Here is a 24,505-nt window from a genome sequence, read left to right as displayed (position 1 = left end):
TCTTCACAGATGTGCAAAGCACTGGAGAATGTTGCACTGCATCTGAGTGACAAAACATGATCACCTAAAAAACTGCCCTCTATACTGTGTGTCCATTCTGTATGAGACACAAATACAAATGCTATCTAAATATAAGTATGCATTGTAAGTAACTATAGGTATAAATATAGGTAAGAACTGAAAGAGAAAAAAGAGAAAAGAGGCTCCTCACCTTGCTCTCTGCTTGGGTGAGAGCTGTCTTAAGGTTGTTGACTTCCTCATTGTGGCTCTGTTGACTGCTCTGGTGGGTCTGCTGTAGTTCTTTCTGATTAGTGAGGTTCTGCTGGAGGGCTTCTTTAGCCTGCTGGAGCTCCCTCTGGATCTGCTGAATCTGGTTCTGACGGGCCTGAGCTTGAGACTGAGCCGACTTTAACTGGTTCTGTACCTTTAAGTTAAAGAGAAGGAGGTTGGACTGGTAATGTGGGTCTACTGTCAGGTGAATCTCTTTTGGTTCTGGGTTTATAGTCACATTCATGCCAATGAGGATCAACATTAAAAATAAAATGTCAGCTAAATATCCAGCAAATAGCTTTGTTTTAAGTTGTTCAAAAAATGACTGATGTAATGAAAATATCTGTGTCAGCAATTGCTGAGCTCTGGCAGTACTTCCTACCTGCTGGCTGTGGGTCTTGGCTTGCTGGAGCTCTTTCTGACTCTGGGTCACCTGGTTCTGATTCTGCTGCAGTTGAGTCTGGGTCTGGGACAACTGGGACTGGACCTACAAAGGCACAGAGGTGACAAACAAGCCTTTAATTGCCCCCCTTTCTACTGTATTTTCCTCACTAGATCTTCTACATGAGAGCTACCTAAACTGAATTTTCTCCTTCCCTTTCTACCCAGTGAAACCCTCCACTCCAATAACGAGTGTTATTACCACCTGAACCTCTCTTCAGGAAATGACAGCAATTAAAAGGCATTCTTCACATCCTGATATATGTGCTGCAGTACCTGTTTCAGCTGGTTCTGGTTCTGTGTCAGTTGGTTTTGGATCTCCTGGAACTTTTCCTTGCTTTGCTGGTTTTCCTTCTTGGCCTCCTCAGTCTCCTGCTGGGACTTCTGGGCCTAATTGGAAATAAAAAAAAAAACACAAACAGTCTGGTTTAAACTTTTAAGGACCAGAAACAAGTTTGTATGTAACTGATGTATTCTAGTCCGACAAAACCCTGAGTTATATGTTGTAACACATCATCCTATGATCTGCTTTTGCATTATTTTATGACATCAGACAAGAACACATTACTAAGCAACTTTTCTGCAGCAAATAGCTGGTGCATTATTACAGTACACGTGGGGTGATTGATTCGTTTCACTGAGGTGTCTGAAGTCGGTCTTGGTTTGGATTATGTTTTATACCGAAAGTACAAATATGGGTGAGAATCACAATTTACTGAAAAGGTCACTATTAAAGACAATAAGCAAATGCTTTCTACATGAAAACATTCTATTGTATATCAGCCACCATCCATTAGAGTGTACCCAAAAAGTTGTCAGGCTAAGCACTCCCGACAAGGCTAAAAAGAGCACACTCATAAACAAACTGAGAGGACACCATCTCTTTATTTTTAGTGCTGTCTTCTATAACCCTCCAACATCACACCTCAGGTTAAGCCTTATTATGCTTGGGCGCATGACACTTTTGATGAGTGTTGCTTGACAGAAATGAAGTGTTTTCGAGAGAGCTGCATTCAGTGTGTCTGTCCACAGAAGCAGCCTCCTGTCAGCAGCAGCTCCTGTGCAGCTGAGAGGACAGTGGCTGGCCAACCTGCCGTCACCGGGCTGACTGACAGCAGACATTCACTGAATAAAATAGTTTTCATGCAAGCGCCACGGGAAGAAATCAACAGGATTTGTATTTATTGATTCATATCACTGACTTTGGTCTGGCTCTATAATTGTATGTTGGGTTAATAGAGGCTCACCTCCTCCACTTTTTTCTGCATCTCTTCTTTCAGTGTGTTCAGCTCCTCTCTGGTCTTGTTAAGCTCCTCCTGGGCTTTAGTCAGCTCCTGCTGCACCTCCTGGCTCGGACCTGCCTCACTTCCTGCTTTATTAGCAGTTTCCTCAACCAGCTGAAACACACAGCCACATGTACACACATCTCTATTTTAGTTTTCATCCATACTAATCCATACTACAGCCTTTAACATGAACCAATTCCAAAGCTGCAGTCCCACCTTGTCATGCTGGGCTTTGAGCTCCTCGTACTGGGTTTTGTAGCGTCGTCCGATTTTCTTGACCTGGGTTATGGTCTTGTTCTTCTCCAGAATGTCGCTGTTCTTTGCTTCCACGTCTTTCTTCAGAGAATCTCTCTCCGACGTCAGGCGGGCCACAGAGTCTCTGAAGCCTTGCAGCTGAGACTGAGCTGAGTTACTGCTGGCATTGGATCTGATGCACACATAACAATAATGTCAGGTAGGTTATTGACTGGACCATCAAGTTACACCATAGGTCGGAGTAAGTGATGACATGAGTGTTGGTGTTTCGCTGACAGTCCTGTATTACTGTGTTCCTAATTCTCTGTAAACCAGGGTGGCATGATAGCATGGTAGAATTAGCAAGCTAGCTGGATAACTAGCCAGCCGCTACATGAGCAAAAGTGAACAACTTAATGCTTCATCCACACACTCTTGTTACAGCATAGGAAAGAACATTACTATCATCAGATGAATGACAAGCTTGTTGGGTTCATTTTCTGACACTGCAATATTAGCATAAAAGCATGGTGGAATGAGCGGGCTGTTATTTTTTTTTTTCTCACTTTAGTTTGTCTTCTCGTGTGCTGCCAATCAGAGTGATTTTATTCACTGATGGGCCCCAACAGCTTTTTTGGCTGATTAAACATGTTGAATCTGTGTTGGTGTGAGCAGGGCCAGCTGGGGAAAGAAATTATTCTGATTGTTAGCTCAGCTTAGTGTACGAGAAGAGAAACAGAAGTAAGGAAAGTAAACAAAGAACTAAAGTCAAGAGGGAGTGAGACCAAAACAAACTTTGTTACAATAGGTGAGATTATTTTTCTTTACCCATTGAGCTCTTCAGCAGAAATGTTTCCTGATCGTTTGTTTATTGTTCACTGGCACATGATAAATATGCTCTGTTCAATCTCTGGATTGTTTTGTTAATGTGCTAACTGGCTAACTATCATCAAGACGGTCTTCGGGTTTCCCTTTTTGAATGACAATTACATACTACCGCCATCTGCTGCTATGGTGAGTTATTTCCTCTAATGCAGATACAGAGTGTAGGTGCTAGTTGATCACTGGCTGCAGTCTTTACAGTGTGTTCATGTGCAACTTTTTGACTGAGACACAGTCAACACAGGCAACACAGGCAACATGACCAGGGTACTCAGTGTTTTGGCAGTCTTTATGGTAAGCTTTTTGTTGCATCCAGCATGATGGTGTGTTTGTGTGTGTGTGTGTGTGTGTGTGTGTGTGTGTGTGTGTGTGTGTGTGGTCTCGATAGGTGTTGTACCTTGCCAGTTCAGTCTTCAGCTTGGCTGTCTCTTCAGCCAGCTGTGTGATGCGTCTCTGTTGAGCTTCTCTCTCAGTGGTGAGTTTCTGTCTCTCCTCAACATCGCCATCTTTCTGCTGGTTAACCAGTTGCTGTAGAGGGACAGTTGGTCAGTTAATAATGCAGTTATAAAAATAGGGCAATAAGCAACAGAAATATTAACTATTATTGTGTAGTTGCAGTAGGAATGGGAGACAAGATGCTATATATAATTAGCATTTATACACACTCTTGACATATACAGTTACCTGTATTCTGGCTTTCAAGCGTTTGAGGTCCTCCTCCAGTATCCTCTTATCAGCCTGCAGGGAGCCATTTTTCTCTGACAGCATAGACAAATTGTGATGCAATGGGCTGATGTCTGACTGGAGTTTTGTCACCTGACAGAGGAGGAGGAGAAAAAGAGACATGTTGTGAGTTTCATAGGAGTTTAAGACCAGAGATACACTTGCTTTTTAACCACGAGTTTGCATAGACAACCAGCTGCAATGTGAATAGAATTATTAACATACTTGCCAACATACTACGTGTAACACACCAGAGAACTCAGACCGTGTGTAACTCTTGGATTATCATCAAGGAAACAATAAACATGGCGACACTTGAGAAGGTATATTGTTGATTCTGAAATCACGGCAGAAAAAGAGACAGCGGTGCCATCCTTGATGGTAGGTAAGGCCCCTAAATCATGCCTGTTGTGTCAATGGCGAGTATGTCTCGTGACACTGCCCTATTGTTCATGTACATATTGCACCTTGCAAACGTGTCATGCTTATTTCTCAGGATGTGCACAACCAACGCTCCAAATGGATGCAAGATATGCAAGGTTAAACAAAAGTACATTTCTGGTTTAAGGGTAGTTGCACTTTTACTCAGTGCTCACCAGTAGAGGTGGTGTGCTGTAGACAAGCATGGGTATAAAAGAGAATAGCTTTCAGATGCAAGACTAGGCTAATGAGGAACTTCCTCTTCTATTAACACTATTCTATTTTTTATCCAGCCTGCCTTTTCTATATAGGGAAAAAAACGACAAACAACAACAAAAAAACTATATATATCTGTAGTGCCAGTTATAAAGGGTGAGATATTGTGATATTTATAGGCTATATTGCGATACATGATATATATTCCAATATTTTCAAATCTCCTCTAAAGTACTGTGGACTACTAAAATACAAAATTCTTCAAAAGAACTACAGTTACAATAAAATTAAAGTAGCTACTGTTATAACAAAGTTAAATAAAGTATTGATATAGCAAAGTTCAAAACAATATTGTTATAATAAATTAAATAAAGTGGTGTTATAATAAAATTACAGTAAGTATTTTTATAATTAAATATGTCAAATCAGAACCACTGGCGCTTTTATTTTGAAGCACCCAGCCTGTCTAGGGAGCAGGTGTTGATGTTTTTGCTGTGAACCTCAAGCTTCCGGTCAACAGTCAGATATTAGTAGTCAGCACAAAGTTAAACTGTTGCTGCTGCGCCTTTAAATGTGATGATTTCTTCATTGGGAGCTGGAAACACACTAACAGCTCTCCAGTTCATATATTAACAGTGTTTGCAAGTCGCGCTGGTGCTCCATGGTCACAAAATGTAACTAAAAAGTCAGTCTGAAGCCCTACCTGTACAAAGACACACACTTTGTCTGCTCACGTTATAGTTAAGCTTGCTAGGTTAAACTATTACCATAGCGCCTTTAAATGTGTTGATTTATTCACTGTGAGCTGGAAAGAAACTAACAGCTTTCCAGTTAATAGATTAATAACATCTGCAAGTCGTAGTGGTGCTCCATGGTCACAAAATGCAACTAAACAGTAGCAGTCTGGAGCCCTGCAGATGAGAAACATGCTTCGCCTGCTCACGCACTATCACTCTGGAGAAGGTGATCTGGATGTGTGGAGGAGTGTATGTGATGTATCATGTTTGTGAGTCTTCTTTATGCGTGTGCGCTAGAGATGTGCGGATGGCGCATCCGAATCCTCGTGCACTCAATAATCCACCCGCCACCCACCCGACATAATTATCTTCTAAAATTTAAAGACCCGTACCCACACCCAACCCGCGCCAAACATTAAGTTATTGTATTTACATTTGAATTATGTGCAGCCGTTTGTGCTCATTCGCTTTTCATATAGGCGCATTTTCTTGACTTAAACAATTAAAAGATTATGACTACTTTCAAATGTGGTCACATTTCTAATGTAAAAATTACTCTAGCCTAATACTGTTTGCTCTGTTGCAATAATAAAAGTCTTTGAAGTAAGTCAAGTCCTCTTGTGCCCTGTTATACAATGTTTGCGGCCCACCCACAATCCACCCGAAATTAATTACAATGTTAATTTTTATTGGCCCACCCACCGGCGGATTGCGAATATTCACGGATGTTGCTGATATATCAGCAACATTTGCATCTCTAGTGTGCGTCTGTGAGAGGGGGAGAGCCACAGGGGAGAGCGAGAGAACCAAATCCCCTCAACGAGTCTCATGCCATGACCATTTGCACTCGATATTCGCCATCAAGTAATTTTAGACATCCCACGTGAAACAAACCGCTATACATTGAGTATATTCGATATATCGCTCACCCCCAGTGTGGTGTCCTCGTATATTTTAAAAGCTTCACTAAATCACATTGTAATTACAGCTTGTTTTGCACATTGATGTCTATTATTCACATATGTTTACATAAATTTAAGTTTGCAGGCTGAGGTGCAAACATAAAGCATAAGTAAAGAATTATAATGACAATATAATAAACAATATGGGCAGACACTTGTGCTCCTGGATGAATCCTTAGCCAGACAGAAGTTCAGGGACCAAAAAAAGCTGAAAAGCATGAATTAATGCTCTGATTGCAGCCATAAACATTGTAAAAATGATATTAATGCATTTAACTGAAACTGTATTTGTATGATTTCATATTACAAATAATAAATAAGACAACTAACTGACTGAAAAATAAAACTAACCATAGCTAACAATAAAAGGGAGACACAAGACAAACCACAACATGCAACATTTGAATATTACCTTAGCCTGAGCTTGCTGCAGTTCTTGTTCCAGTTTATCTCGGTCCATTTTCAGCATCCTGTTGGTTTCTTGGAGAGCACCGAGAGACTCCATCTTCTTCAGCTGTTCCTCCTGCTGGGCCAGAGTCTTCGCTGTAGCCTGAGGCAGGAAAGGGGGACAAACAGATACACTAATTATAAATAAAAGTGTTCTCTCATGTCACTTTTGCCCTTTTAACCCCCAAGTTAGCATGATTAACTTGTCAAAGTAGGAGTTGCCAGGCCTGCTTAAGGCAATGCCCTCCTTTATGGCCAGGAGGAGCATATCATAAAACATTAAAAATTAGGAACTCATAAATATGTGATCATACATATTTTCGCAGCGATTTCAGGTGACACCACTTTCATTCAACTATCATACACTGCCTATCCTATCTTACACTTCATGTGCAATGGAACAGGGATGACAGTAAGAAGTTGTTCCCATCATTAACAGGTAAGCTGACCAATAAGCCCCAAAATTCCCCATATTTCGTTATCCATATCAGTCTCCCATCTCTCCGTACCTGCATATTCTCCCTCTCAGAGTTCAAAGCTTCTTGTAGCTCCTTCAGCTCTCTGTCTTGGTGTTCCACTCGCTGTTTGTAGCGAAGAGCTTCTCCGTCAGAGGCCTCACACTGAGCCACAGCGATCTCTTTCTCACGCCGCACAAACCTACAACACGCACACATTTCAAACTCAACACCAATAAGTTCAAACTGAGAGATAAATGGAATACTACACCCCGCAAATCATCATTTGTATTTCAGTTACTCACCCTGTGTTACGTCAAATTTGTGAAGAAAACCTGTTTTTTCTCGCATACCTCCACAGTGATTTAATGAATTCAAAAAAAGGCAACCATTTTTTATGAATTGAAGCCATAGGGATCTGCATTTAACGACAGCAAAACTACATCTAAACATCTGTCTACAAACACTCACACAACTCGTACAGCGTAATCAAAGTCTCATTTAACCAGTTGTGTGCTCACTAAATCTCAAACACATGAACTTTTGTGAAAACCTTACTATTTAAAACTGAACTGAAAGTGAAACTTAGTTCTTCAAAGCTAGACTCCATTAACAAACCATATTTTACTTATCTGGACACAGTAGCTGCTGGTCTGCTACTGCCTTAATCAGTCAGTTTGTTTGTGTTATATGACTTTGGTGTTTAAAAAAAAAAGGTTAGTTCAGATTCAACAAAGTCACACAGTTACACAACAAACTACTGATCAATGCACAGGCAGACCAGCAGCTGTCGTAGTAAGCGAGTCAAACCTGCCATTTTTGTCAATGGGGTCTGGCTTTGAAGAGATAAGTTTCACCATCAGTTCAGTTTTAAAAAGTGAGGTTCTAGCAAAAATGCATGTGTTTTGGAAGTACTGAGCATACGACTGGATAACTGAGTCTTGAAATATACTGCATAAGTTGTGTGAGAGTTTGTTTCTGCATGTTTTGGCATAGTTTTACTGTTGTTAAACACTGACCTTATCTCATCTAGAATGGTCCCCTACGTTCGCTGTGGAGGCATTCAAGAAAAACAAAGTTTTCTTCATGAATTCAACATTCAAATGGTCATTTGGGGGCTGTAGTACTCCTTTAAATTGATAAATGGAAACAACTTTGCCTTCCATTTTTACAAAATTCTGTGTTTCCCCTGGCTAAAACCTCAAGCCCTTTTAATAAGTATCACTGCAAACACACAGCCACCATTGGTGTGCTACCTGAGTATTTCTAGTATCTGTTCAGTGGTCTTTCCCTCCTCACTGAATGACAGGTCAAGCTGCTGTTGCTGCTGCTGGTGCTGTGTTTGCAGCTGACGACTCTTGTTGGCCATTTCATCGATCTGTTGGTGCAGGAGAGCGTTCTGCTTCGTCAGCTCTGCACAACGACGATTCTTATTGGACAGATCCTCCTAAAGGAGAGTCAAACTGTTAGGATCAATCAGAAACATTGTCCTACAGCTGTGTTTCCTCTGGAGGCTTTAAGACACTTTGAAATCTTTGAAAGGTAATGGCCAAAAACTTCTCTTCCTACCTTCAGTTGTTTCTCTGCTGTGTTGAAGGTTGCAGTTTTCTCCTGCAGGATGGACGAGGTCTTGTTCAGTTGCTCCTCCAAGTCCCTCTTCTGTAATGCGTCTTGCTGGGATCTTTTCTTCAGCTCCTGAAGGGCCTCCACATCAGCAGCATGAAGCATGAGCTCCCGCTCATACTTGGCCTGCGCCTCTGTAGCTAGCTTAGTCTGAGAGGAAGACAGACACAAAACTGTTGAGCTCACACAGGTTAACACAACTTCAAGATGCATGGTGAGTGTGATGTTCTCACTGTAGGTAAACATCAGAATTTGTGATACATATTCTAGCTGGTAGATATTTACCAATATAAATGTGTGTGTGTGTGTGTGTGTGTGTGTGTGTGTGTGTGTGTGTGAATGAACCTGCAGCAGGCTGTCCTGTATGGCCTTCTGCTCCAGGGTGACAGCAGCAGCAGCTCTCTCCAGTGCCTCCTGCTGCTCTGCCTGGCTGGACTTAAGGTTGCGCTGCACCTCACACACCTGGACAAGACAGCAGGGAAAATAACTATAGGCACTTGGAGCTCCACAATGTATAGGCTGAAAAGTGAGTGCGAAGGGGCACCAATATTTAAGTGCAACTGAAACTGCTACTCAGGGCTGTCTAAAGAACTGGCAGCAATAACAGCTCCCTTCTGTGTCAGTTCACATCATGCACATAAATATGCCGCACAGACTACAGCCAAAGGCCAACCAGCATGTATGTTCTGTGCCTGCATGAAAGGAAATAACTCTCCACACCAGCTCAGAGCTGAAAAATTGATTTCAGCTCAAACACTGGGAAGAATTTTTTTGGGTTGACAACATCATGAAATATGACAACAGACATTGAGGTTTAAAACAAAAAGATTCAAATGTAAAAAAAAAGAAGAAAGACACTCAGTATCATCATTCATATTACTGTGTGCTGCGAGCTTACCTGTTTTTCTACTGCATCCACAGCCTTTATCCTCTCTTCTCTCTCCTGCTGCCTTATTTTCTCCACCTCTATAATCCTCTTCTCCAGCTGCTTCTGCACCTCCTCCGACTCCTTTAGCCGGAGCTCCAGAGGAGAGCGAGACTAAAAGAAGGGAGGAGGGGTCAGTTTACATGTGTGTGGACAGGTGTGTATGAGTTGTATGAGAAGACAAAGAAGACAGCGAAGAAAAATGTTATTGGATGACTAAGAAAAACTAAATCAAAGAGCTCTACCTCCTTTTCCTTCTTCAGACTGTCCTCCAGAGTCAGTACCACACCCCTGTATTGCTCTACAGTGGCATTAGCATTCTTTAGCTGCTCTGCTAGCTCGCTCTTTTGTTCCTCTGCAGTACACAGGAGACCTTTCACCTCAGCAAGCTCCTGCTCTGATTGACTGAGCTGCTGCGAAGCTGCTGGCACTGGAGAGCGTACTGAGGGTACACAAAGAAAAAAAAGAGCATCAGACTCTAATCAACCACTTCTGTCATCAATAAAATGTAAATGTATGCAAGCTGTCAGAAGTTTGATATGTTGTTCAGTACTCTGAGGCCCTGACACATCAAGCCGACAGTCAGCATCAGTGTTTGTCACCCTAGTCTTTTTAGTGTGTCCCACACTGTCGGCCTCTTGTCGGCCCATTAGCTTTTTTTTTTTTTTTTTTTTTTTTTTAGCCGATTCGGGATGTTGAATTGGTGCTGGAGACGGCGAAGCCTGTCAGCAAATGAAATCACTCTGACTGGCAGTTCATCTCAGCACACGAGAAGAGGAATGGAAGTGAGGAAAGTAAACAAAGAGCTAAAGTCAAAAGGGAGTGAGACCAAATCAAACTTGTTCCATAAGGTAAGATTATTCTTCTTTAGCCACAAGCTCTTTGGCAGAAATGTTTCCTGATTGCGTTATTGTCCACTGGTGCACGGTAAATATGCTCTGTTCTTTCAACACTGGATTGTGTTGTTGATATGCTAACTGGCTAACTAGCATCAAGACAGTCTTCCAGTTTCCCTTTTTGAATGACGATTACCGACTACAGCCGCCTGCTGGTATGAAGAGTTCTTTCTTCCCAAGCAGGCGCAGAACATACATGCTGGTTGGCAGTCAGCTGTAGTCTTTGTGTTGTGTTGATTTATAACTTTTTGACTGAGATACAGGCGACGTGAAGTGATACAACAGTCTAGTTGCTACTAGATATCTGAGGTCGGTTTGGTGTTTCTGGGCCTTTAATGATGAATGACAACTTTTTGTTCCTATCGGTTGTCCACATAGTACAGATATGGCGGTGCCCCCTCATTACTGAGTGCTGCTCATTACCTCTAATTGGTGCTCTGAGGCCTGCAGCTCTGGTAGCTGGGGTGCTCGTGTTGCTGGAGGTGGTAACAGCCTCAGAGGATGAAGCAGAAGCCAGCTGGGTTTTCAGTGCTGCCACCTGCTGTTCAGAGCTTCGTAATAACTCCCTGGTCTTCTGCTGCAAGGTGTTCTGGGTCTCTAGCTGTTTCTTAGCTTCTAATAACTGAGCCTGCAGAGGAATGGAGGGGACAGAGGAGTAACAAGACAAAGTTACATGCTGTGTCCAACAACACTTATTTAGGTGTATACTATATCAGTCCATCAAGGATTTTGCGATGTTGCAATCACAGTGACAGCTGAACTGCTGCTGTGGGGCTTCTGCACAAGCAGCAAAATATAACGAGTAGTGATGAGATCACGTTGTGCTGTGTTAGCTTGTGCTCACTGGGCAGAGAGAGCAGGAGGCGAGCCTCTCACAGGGACAGTCCTTCAGTGCTGTGTTGAACAGCAGCAACTGCAGATCAACAGCAATCAGCTGTTGCTGCCCTCACCCCATCTATGCCTTACCATTACAAATAATTAATGCTTAAAAAAAATACAGTCCAAATCTGAGACAGCAATCACAACTATTTTCGCAGTTTTCACTGGCCCCTGCAGTTTCATTGCAAAAAAAAAAAAAAAAAAAAAAAGCATTTAAGGCCGCAAAATCTTGGAGGGACTGCCATATGCATTAAATGTATATATTCCACATACGTCCATGGAGCGCCCAAGGGTGTGTCTCTGTGCGACTTCCTGGTCCAGTCTTGTCTTCATTGACACCAGTTCTGCTTCCAGATGCTCTATCTTGTTGTTAAGCCGCTGGCGAGTCTCTGTCTCTGTACGCTCCATGGTCAACTATGCCAATGTGAGAAGAAGTAAACAGGAGAAATCATGAGAAAAATATTACCGTCATTACTGTCAAATTTTAAATCATAGTGGATGCAGTAAGATAAAAAAGGACATCAATTTTCTGACTGTAGTAAATATACATCATGAGGCATGATATGGTACCTGAATAGTCTTGAGATTGGTGAGCAGCAGGTTCTGGTTCCGTTGCTCAGCCAGCATGGCTTCCTTCTCTCGACTGAGTCGACTCTCTGCTTGTCTCAACATGTCTCTCTCTTTGGTCAAGTTCTCGACGCGCACCTGCAGGCACACAGGAGAAACTAAAGACATTAAGTAATAATAAAGAAGAAGATGGAAAAGAGAGCAGGGCAGGTTCTAATAAGACAGTAAAGATTAGTGTAACATTTTTTTTGTGGTTATCAATAGATCTGAACAAAATCTTGCATGTTGGAGATATAATCAGTTTGGGTGGTGGGTTTTCACTAAAAGAGGTAAGTACATGCAAAACAGATTCTCATATAGCAGTCACACTTTTTTCGTCAGACTTTACAATAGGAGCAAAGGCTCCATTACTGCAAAATTTAAACAACACAAGCAGTGCTGATGCCCATGTTTTTGTGGGATAATCGGCCAGAGATGCATTGATTAATCAGCTGGTGACCGGAATCCAACTTGACAACTTTCTCGTGATTAAGCAACTTTTCAGACCCTCTTAGCGACTTAATTCCAAAAAAAGAGACTAGCAATAATAAATTATTTACTTGTTCAGACCATCAAGGAACAAATTGTAATTTGTGCCTTTGTGCCTGTCAACAGCAATAGAGTAAACCACATAAATGACTATTTAAGCCTGGCTCAACACAGCTGATTTCTATCCATCATCACATCTATCCTACTATCTAAGATAATGAAGCTTCTCTTCTTCCTCACCTCTTCCAATGCCAGTTTTTCATTTGCCTGTCGCAGGTCCTGGCTCATAGTGTGGATGATGTGCTCGTGCCGTTGGGCTGTTGCAGCCATCTTTTGGTTCCTGTCCTGCAGGGCAGAGATCTCTCTGCGGTAGGCTGTTACAGTGTCCTGGAGCATCTCATACCTGATGCAGACACACAGAACAAACACACACTGCATAAAAATATCTCCAAGAAGTGAAATACGAGGCAGGTGCAGCAGCAGTACTGGAGCTAGCAAACCTCTTGTTGCTGAACTCTAGTTGAGAGGTCAGCTTGGCGTGGCTGGAGCGGAGATCTGTCAGCTGCCTCTGTAACCTGTCATTTGTTTCATTCAGCATTCTGTCGTTCTCTGCCTTCTCCTTCTTATACAGCGTGAAGGCATCATTCAGCTGGGGATACACAGACATAGACACATCCAGTCAGAAAAGCTACTGAATTTGATATGAAGATTTTAGTGAGTGTGCGTGTGTAGATGTTTGTATGTACCTGTTTTAAAGCAGCTTTGGCCTGTGCAGTCTGTGCTGACTCGGCAGCAGCAGCTCTCTGAGGAGTGGAGCGGGTAGCTGGAACTGAGGGCCGACCATGAGCAGGCTGGGATGAAGAATCCAAACCTACAGACACGCACAGGAAAACTTGACCTCAATCTTTAAACACCATTACAGTACAGTTGTTCAAAAAACAAAAGTCCCCTTAAAAAAAACAAAATTATTTCCCCTCCGGGATCAATAAAGTATATAAAATTTAAAAAATTAAATTAAATTAAAAATAAAGGCCAAAATCTGTTGGTATGTTTGTGTCACCTTGAGGAGGCAGGCTGAAGCCAGTGCTCTGTGTCAGCAGGGCCTTGTACATGTCTCTCTGGCGGGCGTTGGAGTCAGCCAGCTGTTTCTGCTGGTTCCTCTGCTCTTTCAGCTGCTCCGCCTCCTTCTGAAACTTATTCACGTTGGCCTCTAACTCTGACACACTGAAGGGAAGCAGAGAGACAGAGCAAATGCTGAAAACACATTTCAAATAGCTTCACTGCCCACTAATGCTCCTGATCTCCTGCAGGAAAACACACAAGATTTTTTTTGTTTTCTAGGTGGCTAAAATACATTTAACTGTGGCCCCATCCACAGCAGTACATTGTTTAGCTTCCATGCCAGTAGATCTGGTTTATCAGAGACGCCAGCAAAGCAACAAAGTACATAAAATAAGCACAGAAACATCAGATTTTTTTTTAAATGTTACAGCTATGGTTGAAAATGACAACAGATATAAACAAGTTTGCTGAAGTTACTGTTGTTTGTGCCAAAACTATATTAAAACTTTCATTAACAAACTCTCACAAAACTCATGTAGTATAATCCAAGTCTTATTTATCCAGTCCTATGCTTAGTGCTTCCCAAACACATACATTATCACTAAAAAACCTCAGTACTGGAGTCTTTGTTTCCTTTATGAATTCAAGTTAACATGGTATGATGATGAATGAATTGAATTACAAATGGCCATTTTGTGGGTATAGTGTTCCTTTAAGTCGTAAACACAGTAAAGAAAACAACTAGAAAATGGATTACCAGATATTTTCTTCTCACTTGCCTCTCAGGACTTCTGTAGATACTTGTATATAAACTGTAATAGCACTTATTACCGTGCTGATGTCACTTGGTTCTGCTGTCTGTCCTTCTCCTCCTCCAGCTCCCTCAGCCTCTTCAGCAAGCTTTGGTTCTGCCTCTGCAGTTCCTCTACACTGCGGAAGGACAGCTTTTGTGGACTGACGACCTCAGTGGTGCTGGAGATGTTGGCAGAGCTGCCGTCATCCTTGGTCACCTGATTACCACGGGCCTCCTCAAGCTCCACCAGTAGAGCACACAACTGTAAAGAAAAAAGAATTAATGAATGAAAGCTTCTGCACCAATCAACACAGATCTGTTTCTAGTCTATTTTTATCATTATCATTTGAAGAGGATACCGCACTGATCCCCCGTTCACATGATTGTTGAATAATTTAATCAGATTAAGTTAAATAATTCCATCAAAACAGACCAGATCAGCTGCACTGGCTATTAGTGTAGCAGTAGTAGTAATATTAATTTGTTTTCCTACTCAACAGACTGCAGCACACACATAATCACATGGACAGACTTAAGATTCAGAGCAAAGGGAGAATTCTGATTTCTTTGAAAGCATGTATTGCTTAGTTTGACTTTGTGTGTGTGTGTGTGTGTGTGTGTGTGTACCTGTGTAGATGTATCTTCTAGCTGTCTCTCTGTCCTCAGTTTGTCTCTCTCCATGGTATCGCAGCGCTGCTTGGCCTCCTCTTTCTCTTTCTGCAAACTGTAGATCTCCTAATGACAAAAAAAATGCACATTAAACTTAACAGAATATGTTCTTATCTGGAGTAAAAGGTGAATAAACTCCCATAAATCCCAGACCGTTCGAGCCTGTTCCAGCTTGTTGCACAGGGAGGCCATGGATCTCTGCATGCTCTCATACTCCTCTCTCTGACGCTTGAGGACGGGAGCCTTGGACTCAACCTCCTGGACGATCTCATCCAGAACTCTGCTCACTCTCCTGGTCTCCTGCTTCTCAAGCTGAAGGTGTGTCTGACACTCTGCATATGCATTATACAGCTAAACACAAGGACAGAAGAAGAAGACAGAATACCTGTTACAACAAAAACAAAAACAAAACCATTGTGTGCGTCAGGTAGACTACAGTTACTTAGCCTTTAGCATAAAAACATTCTGGTGGCACAAAGACAAATTCTACACTGCAGTGGATAACACAGTTTGTTGAAAATTTTTATTTAGTTGTATTACTGTTGACTATATCAGTGGGCTGTTTATGACCCAGTGTATGGGGTGGTATATGTATCTGCAGAGACTCTGCCCTCTGCCTGTGTTTTCTTATGTTCTTCTTATTTTGCTATGGTCGGGACAGTCCTGGGCATGTAGCCCCCAGCCAATATAAATGCACAGGTGAGGTAGGGACTTTTTTAAAAAGGGTAGTATTTAGGTGCCAGACTGTAAGCAGCACGCATCCAAGAGGAAGCTATGAAAATTGCAGACGGGACACTGCAAAAACTACAATTACCACCTCAGGGTTTTGTGCCTCCACCAACTGTCAAGTTGCAGTTACAGTTTACATCCATTTCTGTCCAGATTCATATGTAACCAAGACAGTAACAATACTTCAAACATGGATGTTGCTGCAAAGAAGCTACAAATTCTGAAACATGGATGCCTCACACACATCTTCAACCAAGCAGCACAGAGGATCTATACAATCAGCAGTTTCAAAGTGGACACCCAAGATTAAGGTCATCAATTCGGTATCTGATCAAGTGTCTCCCTTCAGTTCCTGAGTTATGCAGTTGTTGAATAATGTCCAGAAAACAGTATGTCACACTGAAGTTGACCTTTGACCTTTTGGGTATTCAATGTCATCACTTCATCATTTTACCCTATTAGAGATTCTCGAGTTACTGTGACCTTTTGTGAGGTCACAGTAAAGTTCTGACCACCAAAATCTAATCAGTTCCTCTTTGAGTCCAAATGGATGTTTGTGCAAATTTGGGTAAATTCCTTTCAGGCATTCCTGAGATATGGACAGTCAACCTGAAAACATAACACCTCCAGCCACAGCCACCACAAATAAAGCAAGGCAAAACGCCAGGCAGACAAAGCTCGTTCCAAAACCAGACTGAATCAGAGGCTGGCTTTTACTTTGCTGGTAAGTAAAGTGTCACAGAGTTGGCCTGTTTTCTGTTGGACAGGTAGTGGCTGGCTAGAGCTGGGTATCGCCACTGATTTCCTGAATCAATTTGATTTCAGTTCATAAGATCCCAATTCAGTTCGCTTTCTGATTCGATTCAATGCCATATCGATTCAATTAGAGATTTTTAAATTACAATACCAATTTCTACTTGAATGCTAAAGACTTTCTCAGAGAACTAATTAAGTAAATGTAGTGTTCCTACAGTAGCGTTCAGTGTAGTTTTAAAAAGTGTAGGGAGGAGGGGCCAAGTTTGAATGATGTAACCGACAATGCCTGCATAGTGTACCTTAAAATACTAACAGATGCAACTGTTACAGATACAACATGAAGAACTAAATTGAAAATATGCAAGGATATGGTTTAAACAAGACCTATAAAAGGTCTTTAAGTGTTACATTTAAGTAGGTTTGAGTGCTGCACGATACTTTAAAGCTACAGCTGGTTAATATGACTTACTGATGTTTAAAATGTGTAAAGAGTTTTGTCTAACAAAGTAAAACTGTGGAACACAGTTCACTGCATGTTATTATCAGTTTGATCTGATGAATAGACTATGATGCATAAATTTAACATACTACTGATATGAGTTCAACCATGTCATCCAGCCCTCGTATTTCCCATTAAACTCACATCAAAGAACTTCATCCCGGGCTTGACAATGGCAGCGATGGCAGCTGCTGACGGACACATGGCATCCAACTGCTCCTCGGTAAGAGAAGGAACACCTAGAGCAACAACACACATGTAAAGACTCATAATAACATACACACACTTAACACATATAAAGGCAGATTTATACTTATATTATGGCATAGGTTACAGCGTAGGCTCTGCATTGACACAGAGGAGCCGATTCAAGCAGGTGAATAAATCCCACTTAACACTATGCAGATGAGTCTTGGCAGAGGACAAACATAGATATCTAGGTATGAGAGTTAGATCGAAAATAACTTAAGTGTATATGTGTATTCTTACAGCAGTGTTTGCCCGCAGCCTTCACTGTGGCGTTTTCTAGCTCTTTCTCCATTTTCTTGATCCTCTCTCTGAGCTCTGCCTCAAGCCGTATCTTAAGTTCTTCTCCCTCCGACACCTTCTTTTCTAGAGTCTTATTGGCTGCAAAGACAGACAGTAACATCAATAACACAGGCCATCAATAATACGTAGCAGATGGAAATCTACAGTTCACATACAAAGACAGGGCCATCAGTGGCATTTTCTTACCTAACTTGTTTAATATATTAGGATTATACAATTGTTACAAATATCAGTAAGCCACACAGAGTTAACAATAGTGAGGACACATTTTGTCAGGCTCAAAGTTCCACAGGTGATCCATGTGAACAACGGCCATTCAGGCATTCTGTGTGTCAAACTGAAAAGAGGACAAAACTGTGGTTCATTTTATGACATGGATTTACTGGAGCTAAAAACTAGCGTGATACCTTCCCCACTATCTTTAACCAACTTGGTGAGCTCTTCCACTGCTCTGCTCAGTTCTTGATTCTTTGTCTCCATGTCCGTTGCTGACCCCTACAAGGAGAACAAAGACATTAGTATAAGGTAAAGATGATGCCTTATAGTATTATTTTAAAAATGTAGAAACTGTATTTATCCCAGGTGCAAGTCCCACCTTGTAGAGTGAAGACAACTTGACATGAGCGTTGAGCTCGTTGCGGTATTTCTCCTCCATGGCACTCCGCTCATCTTTAGACTGGAGAGACATTCAGACAAGATTAGCAGTGAAAAACACATGCATACCTGCATGTCTTTTAAGGTTACATGGCGTGACTGCAAAGTTAATTTCTATAAAAACTGTTGTGGTGCTTTTTAAAAAAGTATTCATGATGCAGGACCACCACTGCTCCACCCAGCTTAGTCTTGGCAAAGTGGTGGAAACAACAAGAAGTCCAAATTGCTAAAAAAATAAAAAAATAAAAAAAAAAGATTTCCACACAGTGAAATACTGCATAGATGCAAGTGTGTGGAAATCTTTTCTGCCAGTTAAAAAAAAAAAAAAAAAAAAAATCACCAAATTGTATCCCTGAAGCTTGGACAAAGATAATGTCTTAACAACTTTTCAAGTGATTACACTGTTATGGACAAATTTCCATTGTCGGCATAAAATCATGAGAGCTTTGCTCAAGTTATGGCGTACTCCTGCAATGGTTTGGTGTAACTCCGTCCACACTGTACTAAATCAGTCTTTTTCTCTTTTTGACATCCTGATAAAAACATGTTAAATATTATTAGAAGTTTTTAGACTTGGCTCATGCAAACACCTAAGTTCAATGACGTGAACAATGTCAACAACCAATAGCTGCACTCTCCAGCACCAAACAAGAAGCATCAAACCAGGTAGAAAGTAAAGAAGGAGGGGACTCCACAGAGAACAGAAGAACAGGAACAAGTCTAGGTTCTCTTGGACTGTGGAAAACAAGGAGAGTTGTGGAGTGAATGTGTCCTTTTACTGCAGCAAAATTTATATGATTTAAGGTTGCAATTTTTGGCTTAAGGGGACGGTTAGCTCATAGGCTAATAGCAAACATTCAAGTAGCTAACATTCGCTTGCAAGGAGTCCTGTTTGGGACCATGGTAAGCAAGCTAGCTAACATACTCACCAGGGATTTCAAGGGCTGCAGCAATTTCTGTCCACGCATCAAAGATGCACTCCTGTTTACTCCACAGCTCCACCAGTTTCTCCTCCTTTTTCACAATCCAGAAGAACCGAGATTCCCAGTTTTTGCAAAATCTTAATCCTGTGACTAAAAACCCTGTGACTTATGACACAGTCTTCAGATGTGAGGGTGTAAGACTTAACTCTTTTTGTCTTCTTATGTACGGTCGGTATGAATCAAAAGTCTGTTACTCCTGTGAGATCACATTTCAGTTTTTGCTAGGACATGTTGCCGTCCGTGCTTTAATAACTTGAGGGTCTTTACATTGGTGTGAGGACCCTCAGCTTTCTTATACAGCCATCTACAACTATCCTATACAGACGCAGACATGCAGAATGCAGATCAATAGAGAAGCAAATATTTAAATCTTCAAACATGTAGCTGAGAACAACACTGCTGTGTTTTTATTACCTGTTTCAGTTTGTTGTTGAGCTCTTCGGCTCTTTTACTCTGGCTTTCACTGGTTTGCTTCAGTGAAGTGAGCTGTCTTTCCAGTCTGGTCACCTGTTGGAGAGAAAAGAGACAGCACGGTGGATGGGATGCCATGTCTCGTGATCTCCTTATTGCCAATGAGACATTTCAGTGAAACCTGACAACACGGAAGAAAGACTAGAAGCTAACACTGCAAGAGGTCAAGGTTTCCTGTCGTCTGTTAAATTTTCTGCTAGACTGGCTATAACAAATAAGTTCTCTTTGGGGCAGTTTAAGAAGTTACAGTGGGCAGTTTGAGGGTTAATTAAAGTGAAGAGTGAATGAGAGGTATCATTGGCATAATGTATTTACATTTACATAGCATCTGTTTGAAGTGGAGCTTTTAATTCTAATATAATGCAAAATATGTGAATGAATAAAAAATGCATCATATTGTAATTGTTATATTTTGTAGGTAAAATCTGAATCTGCAATGTTCCTAGTAACTTTTCTCTGTCAGGTAAATTTAGTCTTTTTCTCTGAAGTAGAATTACACATGAATCCCTTTTGTACATTATTTCAGAGTGCAATGAGCTAGAATAGCAACATAATTCATTATTTTTCATATCTTAACATCATAATAAATCTATGGCTATTTGGGGCCCTGGTGTTTTGTTCAGGACCCAAAAAAAGTGCAATGTTGAGAGTGAAGGCAGAGGAATGGAGCTGGTTTGGCTCAACAGACAAAATAAAATAGTTTTTAAACCATTAAAGAATGAATATAAGACAGCCATCTAACTACATCTCACATTTCAACCAACAGGCTATGTTTACATGGAGAAGAACAGCTAGAACAGCACATACTAGCATAATAAACTCTGTATCATATTGCACAGTTACTGGTTATAGAGGACTTTATACATTCTCACTGTGTGTGTATGTTGTTTGTGTGTTACCTGCTCCTTGCTGTTCTTCAGAGCACTCTGTAGTTCCACTATCTCTTTGCCTTTCTCCCTGCTGGTGTTCAACAGCTCTTCAGTTTTGGTCTTCAGTTCTGCGCTTAACCACTCGATTTTCTTCTCGTGCAACTCCTTCTCCTGCTCCATACGCTTCTCTCGGTGCTACGAAACAAACACCCAGGACATACAATCAGAAAAAGCATGTTAAAAAAATCTGAGTCTTGCGGTTGGCACTTGATCATTATGTGGTTGCAATAAAGTCACACTCAGTGGTGTACTGACAGCTTGTGACCTATGGATGGGTTAGGAAATTAATTCAAATTCAAAGTCCTTGACTTTTCAAGGTTTCCCATGACCCTGGGAACCCTGACAATCTTTTACACTGAGCTGTAGTGTTTTCCATGAAGTCTAGTGCATACCTGTACGGAAGCCGCAGAAGACTGTATTTCATCCAGTTTTAACTGCAGCTCCATCTTCACTTTGCTGGTCTCTGTCAGCTTCTCATTCAGACGCTTCACATCCTCTGCAAACAGACACACATGAAATGCACAAATATTAACCCCAAAATCTTATAAAAGAACTCCTTATCAGAATAGAGGGCCTGAGAACAGAGGATGCTGTAAACTGTACAGATTGTAAATCCCCTTGAGGAAGATTTGTGTTGTGGTTGTATTAATAAAAATGAATTGACATGAGGAACAGAAGATTGTTACTACTATAACCAAATGTGCTTTTGGAAAGATGACATGCAGTATTAACACACCATGTACCCAGTTGTGTGCCTTTGGACTGTATGTGTGTGTGTAAACCTGATAATCTTACCGGTGAGGTTTTCCACCTCCTGTGTTCTCTTCTCCAGCAGCCTCGCCAGCTCTCTCTTCTCTGCCTCAATTTCATACTTGGCTTTAGTTTGCTGTAGCCATACGCATGCACACAAACACATACACAGTTTAAATAGAGTACTTAAACTTTAATACTATTCAGAGTTTGTAGAAAATACGAAATATTTGGTTGTTTAAATAAGTGTAAATAAAGTGTTAATTGGATTGTAATGGTAGAAGTCCTGCAAAGTCCCATGGGTGTGAGAATCTGCTCAACACATTCTACATTTCAGTAACAATTTCTAAAACTAAGAGAGTGACTTCAGACTCATTTTATCAACAGACAAAAAAATAAACATATACTTTTTGGCTGAAGTTTTCCATTAGCACCATCACAGCCTTAACAATAACAGAACATCATTAACACTACATGGACTGCTCACCTGTTGTGGTGCTTTATCTTCGGGGGTCTCTCCCTCTATTCCCTTCAGAGTACTGAGCTCTTCATCTGCACACAGAGAAAAAGACACTGCTCACACTGAGGCTCAGAACAAAAGGAGATTACATGAGTCCAAACAAATAACAAATAACCTGAACAAAAGGTGTATGGATTACATGCGCTTTGAAGCAAAGGTTTACATAACTACCTCTGTGCTATGTGGTAACAGTTAAAAGTTACGGTACATTGGATTCAGAATTAAATGACTTTGAGATAAAAGCACTGACTTTCAACTTTGTTTCTTACAGTTTTGTTTTTAAACAGGATATAAATTATGGACCAAAAAAAACAAAGAAAAAAAAAACAGAAACAAAGCTATACAACACGAACAACTTACAGAATTCTAGCTGTTTTCACTGATCATATCTGCTTTTATTCCACACCAAAAAAATTTAAAATTAAAGCTCACACTCAGCCTTAAGTTGATTCTCTGTACAAAGTTTATCCTCTGAATTTTGAAACACAAAGTGTTTTACCATTGAGGGTTTTCTTCATTGATCTTTCTCAAACTTCAAGACATGATACTGGGGTATTCTGTCCATACTCCACGCAAAACGGGCTTTGCCATTTTAAAACACATCACATCAGTATCATTTTACAACTGTTTAATAATTTTATGGAGCACAACAAATAAAATAAACATCAATACATGAATAAATGTAAAGTGAATACTGGAATAGACAAATAAATACAGAAATAAGTAAAATACTAAATAAATGTTGAAATAATTAAATGAAATAAAAAATAAATGTCCTGTTCACTTTGTCCTGTTCAAAACTTGTATTTGTCAATCTATTTATTTATTTCCATAATTATTTCAACATTAATTTTTTTATTGATACTCCATTTGGTGGACACTATCGTTTTACACGAATATAATGACACCTGCCATTACATAATTAAAGACTGACTGTATCCAAGCTTTCCTGGTCTAATATGCAGTGAACAACAAGTCCAAATTTTCTAGAGAAACTGCACAAATGCTTGAGTGCCCTGTGGCCACTTTAAGCCACAGAACGCAGGCTTTAAGTAAGTTAGTAAGTTAAGTCCAACAAGTGGCAACTGTGAACTTGAAGCACTGATCCCTCACAAAATGCGGGTAAGAAATTGTGTGTTAACAGCATGTGTGTGAAAACTCACTGATTTTTTTATTTTCCTCCTTGAGAGTCTGCAGATCTCTGGTGGCAGACAGGAACTGGTCCTGACTCTCTGCCAGTCTCTTGTCAATGTCAAAGTATTGCTGTTCTGAAGGGGCAGAGATCATTCAACAGTAATACATAAGTACACAGTACACATGTCACACAGCATAATACCTACACCACACAGACGCATGTAGCTTTATGCCTGCATCACTACAGTCTGATGAAAGACTACACTTTGAAACGGCTACAGATTTTATCAGCAGTAGCTCCTCAGCTTTGAAAAATGGCATCATTATGTCCCACAGAACATAATATAAATATTACTTACATATTTTAAAGTCTTGTAAGTTACAGGCAGCTGCAGTTTGTTAATATTAATGACCATATAGTAATGTAACATGAATGTATAACGTTACTCGATTGAAAGCAAATGCGTTTATATAACATTTAGTTATATCAGGTTAGGTCTGTATTACTTAAACACACCATACAGTAATGGTAATGACTGAATTAAAATGTCAAGTTTAAGAGCTGTTGGCATAACGTATAACGTATTCTCTTCCGCCAAAGTTAGCGAACGTGACATAGTAGCTAACGTTAGCATGCAGCTGAAAGCATTGAGAATGACACACAACATTGATGTTTTCTTGCTGAGTTTACCAGAAGACGGCTTCATAGTAAACTAGAGTTTGACATGAGGTTTCTAGCAGCTAATCAGCTAACTACTTAGTAGCTACCTACCACTGTCTGCTTTGAACCGCTCATGCTGCGTCCTGAGCGCCTCGTTAGCATTTTGCAGCTCCGTTACAAACTTCTCGAGTTTGTTCTGGGCGCCTTTCGGGAGTTTATTCAACTCCGTCCGCTCCAGAATCTGAAGCAGGACGGCCGCCATCTCCACCTACCCCCCCCGAAAAATAACAGTTAATGGACACACAAACTCTGGTACAATAATGTTGTACTCTCTATAAACCCGCTGAACTAACCAAGACAGTGTCAAGCTACACTTATACAAAAACCGGATACCCACTCACAACTTTCAAAATAAAGTAATCATTGACAATCAAGTCAGACCAAACCACTACGTGAAAAACGACAGCTGGGGTACTTTGCACTAAATTAACTTAAATTTGCTGGTTTTGTTGTAGAATGTAATGCGATACACATAGTGTAAATTTTATATAGCTGCAAGACAGGAAGCCTTCGGGAGTACAGAAATAACTATTGCCATTGTGTGAATGTGTAAATCAGTGTAAATGTCATCATAGTTAGCGTAGTACGTCGGTAGCTAAAGTGCAACCAAAGTAATGCCTACAGTCTCTTCGATTAATTATTAGCTTTAAGTTTAAATGTATTTATTTTTGATTGTGTCACAAAGTGATTACCAACCTCTACGTTTAGTTGTTACCACAAGTTTTACCCTGATAAAAAATTAACAATGTTCCGTTAGTTGTTCGTCTTTTCTTGTGTAACTTTACCATTTGACCT

General features: G+C 40.7%; 1 protein-coding gene across 1 annotated transcript in view; it reads right to left on the bottom strand.

The window, feature by feature from the left end:
* Positions 1-24,024, bottom strand: part of tpra (translocated promoter region a, nuclear basket protein) — a 41,390-nt gene extending 17,366 nt beyond the window's left edge. Inside the window, exons 1-35 of the mRNA XM_050074929.1 lie at positions 23,762-24,024; positions 23,019-23,123; positions 21,823-21,887; positions 21,381-21,471; positions 20,978-21,081; positions 20,556-20,720; positions 19,600-19,692; positions 18,144-18,224; positions 17,956-18,043; positions 17,489-17,626; positions 17,144-17,238; positions 15,169-15,366; positions 14,974-15,081; positions 14,385-14,608; positions 13,552-13,715; positions 13,238-13,362; positions 12,992-13,140; positions 12,732-12,894; positions 11,967-12,101; positions 11,670-11,810; positions 10,941-11,145; positions 9,867-10,063; positions 9,595-9,735; positions 9,042-9,158; positions 8,643-8,846; positions 8,330-8,520; positions 7,128-7,275; positions 6,584-6,721; positions 3,798-3,929; positions 3,511-3,641; positions 2,214-2,424; positions 1,959-2,108; positions 988-1,101; positions 653-757; positions 212-424 (exon numbers count right to left, since the gene is read on the bottom strand). Of these exons, the coding sequence (XP_049930886.1) occupies positions 212-424; positions 653-757; positions 988-1,101; positions 1,959-2,108; positions 2,214-2,424; positions 3,511-3,641; positions 3,798-3,929; positions 6,584-6,721; positions 7,128-7,275; positions 8,330-8,520; positions 8,643-8,846; positions 9,042-9,158; positions 9,595-9,735; positions 9,867-10,063; positions 10,941-11,145; positions 11,670-11,810; positions 11,967-12,101; positions 12,732-12,894; positions 12,992-13,140; positions 13,238-13,362; positions 13,552-13,715; positions 14,385-14,608; positions 14,974-15,081; positions 15,169-15,366; positions 17,144-17,238; positions 17,489-17,626; positions 17,956-18,043; positions 18,144-18,224; positions 19,600-19,692; positions 20,556-20,720; positions 20,978-21,081; positions 21,381-21,471; positions 21,823-21,887; positions 23,019-23,123; positions 23,762-23,912 (4,980 nt within the window). The 5' untranslated portion in view covers positions 23,913-24,024. The remainder of the gene's footprint in view (positions 1-211; positions 425-652; positions 758-987; positions 1,102-1,958; positions 2,109-2,213; positions 2,425-3,510; positions 3,642-3,797; positions 3,930-6,583; positions 6,722-7,127; positions 7,276-8,329; positions 8,521-8,642; positions 8,847-9,041; positions 9,159-9,594; positions 9,736-9,866; positions 10,064-10,940; positions 11,146-11,669; positions 11,811-11,966; positions 12,102-12,731; positions 12,895-12,991; positions 13,141-13,237; positions 13,363-13,551; positions 13,716-14,384; positions 14,609-14,973; positions 15,082-15,168; positions 15,367-17,143; positions 17,239-17,488; positions 17,627-17,955; positions 18,044-18,143; positions 18,225-19,599; positions 19,693-20,555; positions 20,721-20,977; positions 21,082-21,380; positions 21,472-21,822; positions 21,888-23,018; positions 23,124-23,761) is intronic.
* Positions 24,025-24,505: the final 481 nt, after the last annotated feature.

The sequence above is a fragment of the Epinephelus moara genome, chromosome 21 (assembly GCF_006386435.1).
Source record: "Epinephelus moara isolate mb chromosome 21, YSFRI_EMoa_1.0, whole genome shotgun sequence".
NCBI classification, from domain to species: domain Eukaryota; kingdom Metazoa; phylum Chordata; class Actinopteri; order Perciformes; family Serranidae; genus Epinephelus; species Epinephelus moara.
This window is presented reverse-complemented; position numbering and strand designations above follow the sequence as displayed.